At 40.0% G+C, this 6,000-nt stretch overlaps 1 protein-coding gene across 3 annotated transcripts in view; it reads right to left on the reverse strand.

The window, feature by feature from the left end:
• CCDC15 (coiled-coil domain containing 15) overlaps window positions 1-3,960 on the reverse strand; it is an 88,397-nt gene extending 84,437 nt beyond the window's left edge. For all 3 annotated transcript variants that reach the window (XR_014020366.1, XR_014020367.1, XM_081278794.1), the window contains exons 1-2: window positions 3,736-3,960; window positions 3,229-3,417 (exon numbers count right to left, since the gene is read on the reverse strand). Coding sequence is in view for 1 of the 3 variants with exons in the window: in XM_081278794.1 (XP_081134920.1) it covers window positions 3,229-3,408 (180 nt within the window). In the remaining 2 variants the exon portion in view is untranslated. The remainder of the gene's footprint in view (window positions 1-3,228; window positions 3,418-3,735) is intronic.
• Window positions 3,961-6,000: the final 2,040 nt, after the last annotated feature.

The following is a 6,000-nucleotide window of genomic DNA, read 5'->3' on the forward strand; positions in this document are numbered from 1 at the left end:
ACAAATTAAGCTACCTCTGATGAGGCCCCAGACACTTGAAAAGCAGAGACAAGCCATCCCACTGTATTTTGCCTAAATTCCTGACACAATATTTTTGCTTTGTCAATAGATTCTCAGCAAAAGATAACTAGAAAGTATACTAATGTAATAGCCATACATGATAATAGGACAGCAGTGTCACTTAATGCTAATTTAATTATTGGAAGGGAATGGAAATCTAAGCTCTAGCATTATTTTTAGGAACCCTGATGACTCCTTAAAATTGAGGGGGGGGGGGAATGAATAGGAGTTCCTCTTTAGAGTAGACATGATGTTAGTGTAACAAGTTTTAGAAGTAACTACTTTCATCTACTCTGAACCAATAGTGCTATTCTGTAAATAAGAGTGGATTCCCAAACTAGACAGGCTAAAGTAATAAATAGATGTATTAGATACTTGACCAAACTTCCTTCAGCTAAAATTGATTCGAATTTTTTAAATGAGGGAAAGAAGACATGTTTATACATATTCCAGTCTTAAAATTTTGAATTAATGTGTAGGAGCTTAAGATTCAATTTTTTTTTACCAATACTGGAGATCAAACCCAGGGCCTAACACATACTAGGCAAGCCCTCTACCACCGAACTACATCCCCAGCCCCTCATTTATTTTGTATTTTATTTTGTTTATTATTATTATTATTTGGGGGAGTCCTGGGGATATCCCTGAGCTATATCCCCAGTCCCCCCCCTTTTTTTTTTAATTTTTTAAGTCAGGGTCTAAGTTGCTGAGGCTATCCTTGGCCTTCTGTCTCCTCCTTTAGTCTCCTGCCTTACATCCTGAATCACTAGGATTGCAGGCATGTGCTGCAGCACCTAGCTCTTTTTTTAAGACAGGGTGTCATCATGTTACCCAGACTGGTCTTGAACTGGCAATCTTCCTGCCTCAGTTTCCCAAATAGCTGGGATTAGAGGTGTGCACTACCACACCCAGGATAAGATTTAACTCTTCTTAAAATACAAAAAGAAGCCAGACACAGCTGCACACAACTATGATTCCAGGAGCTTGGGAGACTGAGGCAGGAGGATCACAAGTTCAAAGCTGGGCTTAACAATTTAGCAAGATCCTATCTCAAAATAAAAAATAAAAAGGGCTGCAGATGTTGCTCAGCAGTTAAGTGCCCCTGGGTTCAATCCCTGGTACAAAAAAAAAAAAAAGGAGGGCTAGAAAAGAGCTTGATGGTGTCAAACTTTAGGCAGTTTGATAATGCTGACATGTGACATGACAAAGATGTCATAATCTAAAAAAAGATGTCATTAAAAAGCTGTATTAATAACTTAAATAACGAAGGACACTTGCACCAAAACTGATTCTTCTGGGATATTTCTTATATATCTTTTTTCATCCCCACTTCAACCATCCTTTTTTGAAGCTTTCCTTTTTATTTCTTAGCACTATAAAAGTTTTGATGGGGACTGGGGTTGTGGTTCAAAGGTAGAGCACTCGCTTAGCAGGCGTGAGGCACTGAGTTCAATCCTCAGCACCACATAAAAATAAAGATATTGTATCCACATATAACTAAAAAATAAATATTTTAAAAATACTTTTTTAAAGTTTTGATGGTATACTTCATGCTTAAGTTGTTACAATTATATCCTAACCTGTCCCCCTGGATCCAATCTCTCCCTAATCTTAAAAAGTTTGAAGCAATTAATTTAACCAAAACACAGATAATGAAATTCATTTGTAAATATTAAACAATAAAGTCAGTCCCTTCTCCAAAATGTCCTATAGTTCCTCACCACCCTTATTTTCCATAGTCCTCCCAACCACCATTCCCCTAACTTTCCATGTCAATCCATAGAATCAACTCTTAGAATCCTGAACACAGCTTATTTACTTCCATCTCTCCCCATATCCCTTAGGAGAATCATCCCACTCTCTTCCCAGATTATCCAAAGTCTTTTTAAACTTTCCTGGTTCACATAAACCCAATCATCTCTTAGCACTTAATCATGGACTAGTGAGACTCTTAAAAATTCTTCCAGAAAATACATAGGGTAGAAACAAATCAGTTAATGTATACATATACATATGAATATTAACTTAGTAAATATACTACCTTGCTTTGTCATTTAACATTTACTTCAAAATATCTCATTTCTCCCCTAGGATAAAGTGCACATACTTTAGTGAAAAGGGAAAATACTTTTCCACCCATACTTTTCCTGCCCTCCTGCCTCATTACTCTGGTACATGTTCAGTACCCAATTTATTTATACAGAAGATCATTACACATTTTGTGCATTCCATAAATATTTACTGAATGCCTATACTTATTAGGCAATATTTATTTAAGATAAAAGTGAGGTAATGATAAACAAGATTTCTTACCTATAAACAAGGAGCTTATACTCCATCAGGAAAAGTAGATACATAACGATTTACTATAATACAACTTCATATTTACCTTAATAAAATTTTAACAAAAAGCTAAGGCGCACAGTTTGGGGAACCACAATCAAAAACCTTCTTATGGGGCTGGAGTTGAAGCTCAGTGGTAGAGCACTTGCCTACTAGTACATGTGAGGTAGTAGGTCCAATCCTCAGCGCCGCATAAAAAATAAAAAAATAAAATAAAGGTATTATGTCCATCTACAACTAAAAAACAATTTTTTAAAAAACCTTCTTATAAAATTGTCCTCATGCCAATTCATATGAGAACCATCATGTAAACATGGACATGTAAATTTTGCAAAAGTTTTCCTTCATCTGAAATGCACCTCCTTTCAGGGCTAATAGACCATATTTCCTCACTCATGATCTACTATGTGCAAGAGCAGGAAGGAACAAGAAATAAGGTTCCTGTTCTCAGGGAATTTATAGTTAAAACTGTCTCAAAATCCCAATCAATTAATTTCTTTCTCCTTTTTACTTGAATCTCCATTTTAAAACATAGGTACTGTTTTGCAAGCAATCAAGTTTGTAAAGTAAACTGATATACATCCTGTCCCATGTATTACGACCTGCACAGTAGGTCTACTTAAATAGTATTTTGATTGTACCAACTAAAGCTCCAGCAAGTTTTGGCAAAAAACATACTTGATCTATAATCCTAACGCAAAAATATAATCTATTTACAACAAAACAGAAACAACATCCTCCAACTGTTCGTCTTTAAGCACCAAAAACTAGAAAAGACTAATAAAAACAAAGGGGGAATCATGTTTGGATCAAACTATCACTCACAGATGCTGGGATTTCCAAACTATTTGGGGAGGCAGGTTCCACCCATACCCCAACTGGGATTACAGCTTGATTCCTCTCAGCCAGCACTGCTAACACGTCCTTGCTCTTCGTGGGGTTTAAAGCCAGGGGTAACTTTGTGGAATTTTGAGATTTCTTGAGGGGAGCCATACGTCCTTGCATCTGTGACTTCTGATGAGAAAAAAGAAACGCGTCAAAAGCTCAAACCTCCTAATACATGAGTCACAGATCTCTGGGAAAGAGAGAAGCCCTAGGAAGCAGAAACCTGGCATGGAGCAGAAAACTAGGAATTCTAGAGAACTCTGAAAGAAAAAGAGCCGAAGGAAAAAGACGCAAGGAAAGGTTTTAAAACTGCCTTCTGGAAGAAATGGGGATGAGAGGAAAGAGAAACAAGGTTCGAAAACGGAGAACTTAAGACTGTGCCTAGGGGTAAACACAGCGCGGGGAGTTGGAAGGGCAGAATCTGGGTCTGAGGCAGAGTCCAAATACCGTAATCGGTATCCGGATATGGAGAGAAACGCTGAACCCGCAAGTTCTGGGACAGATAAAAGCCTGCTTCAGAGGACGCGGGAGCCCACTCCAGCCCAGATAGCACTGGTGCAGTACGAGTCCTGAGCTCGGCCGGTGAGTCAAACTATGCTGGACACTAAGGAAACCACCTCAAGTAAACCGCCACTTTCGGAGGACGCCCCTCCCCACCGCTCCACAGCCTTGTGTCCGCCCCTTCCGGGCTTCCCGTCACCGCCCGGAGGATGGGGAGGTGTGAGAGGCGGGTTTTCACGTGCCTGTGTCCGTCACTTCCGCTTCCTGTCCTGCTGACAAGCACGACTGGTAGATGTGTGGGGTTGCTGGGTAACGCGCGAGATAACGCGCGGCCGATCAGTGGACCTAAGACCGTTCCAAAACCTTCAGGAAAGGGCAGCTTTGAGCTGGTGATCTGACCGACTGGGTTGGCCACAGTTGCAGTTGAGGAAAGTACAGGAAAAGAATGGAAGGGCCCGGCGGGATTTCCTAGAGAAACAGACTAGTCAACAATAATTCATACTATTATTTTATATAATTCATTATGTTTGCAGCTCTGTTTCATACTTCTTGTATTTGAACATCGCAGCCTCATGAGTCGTCTCCCTCTCTGCTCCACACTAATGTAATGCAGTGTAATATATACACTTCATTAACCCTGTGGGACACCCATTCGCATTCAAAATGTTACATGCTTTTTATATACCACTGCTACTCTCAGCACTGAAGATAAATAGCGAGCAAAACAAGCAAATATCCTTTGTTAGGGGATTTACAATAAAGTGAAGTAACCGAATAAACATGAAAAGTTAATAAATGTGTCAGATTCTAGAGTGCTTTGGAGTGAAAGGAGACAGGATAGGGAATGTGTTAGGGGAGGACGGGAGATGGAATATTACATAGGATGTCTAGAGAAGGTTTCACTAAGGTGCTTTTGAGTGACGAATTAAATGATATAATAGAACAAACCACTGTGGTATTTAAGGGAGGGTTTTACAGTGTTCCAGGTAAAGGAACAGCAAATACAAATGCCCCAAAGTGGGAGCATTGCCTGGTTGAGGAGCAACACGGAGGTTAGCATGACTGAAGCAGAGTGAAAAGGGAAGAGCTGAGACAAGAGGCAAAATTTGAGGCCTGGGCTAAGGAACATATTAGAACACTATAAACCACCATAAAGTTCTGAGACAGGGATTCATTTGGAAGGTTTTGAGCAAAGGAATGCCATAATGTGAGTTGCATTTTTTAAAAAAATATTATAGATGCTGTATTGAGAAAAGAGGAGGCATGGATAGAAGAAAAACCAATTAGGAGGCTATGGGCAATAATCCAGAGATTATGAAGTGTTGGATCAGCAAGTAGTAATGAAGATGGTGAGAAAAGGTTGGATTCTGGATATATTTGGGAGGCAAGATTTTCAGGATCTGCTGAATGTGTGGAAATGGACTGTGTATTGTGTGCATGTGATAGGACTTAAGGGAAATTCTAGTGGTTTCATCTTAAGCAACCAAAAGGATGGAATACTATTTACTACTGAGATGGTGGAGATGCTAAAGGCTAGGTTTGAGCTGCTTGCTGGTGTGATGTCTTGAGCCGCTTTTCTACACCACAGTCTATTGCCATGATGTTCTGCCTTACCTCAAGCCTTGAGGAATGATGTTGGCTATCTATGGACAGAGACCTCTGAAACCAGTCTGAAGTAGATGTTCACTTGTCGAGCCAGATGTTTCTTACCAGAGACTGCAGAAAGGAAAAGCAGAGAAGCAGAGTATGAGGTGAAGTGGGAGCAGAGACTAACAGAGAAACCTAGACCATAATTGAACCTCTAGAGAGCAGGAAACAGCCCACTTGTCCTGGTCACACATTTCCTACCTTCTATCTGTCACCCATAGACAATGTTCCAGTTAATAGTTCTGCACACTTTTAAGCTCCACTGGAGAGAATGTTGGAAATTAGGACACCTAGGTGGGATTGGGAATCACAAATTGCCCCTGACCAGGATAGAACTGAACTGAAACTCCTTGTTCATGAATGGGATTCCTCTATATACAGACAACAGGGCTCCTCTGTCACTACTGCAGAAGAAGGGAGAACCCTAATGAGGGAAGAGAGATGATTCTACTGGGAAAAAAAATTGACCAGGAATTATGGCTCTGAAAAGAAAAAGCCAACTAGGAGTTCAAGGAAATTAACAGTACTCATCTCCTGTCAGAGAAAACAATTCCAACAAAGGAA

This window comes from Spermophilus citellus (assembly GCF_964194105.1).
Source record: "Spermophilus citellus genome assembly, chromosome: 2".
NCBI classification, from domain to species: domain Eukaryota; kingdom Metazoa; phylum Chordata; class Mammalia; order Rodentia; family Sciuridae; genus Spermophilus; species Spermophilus citellus.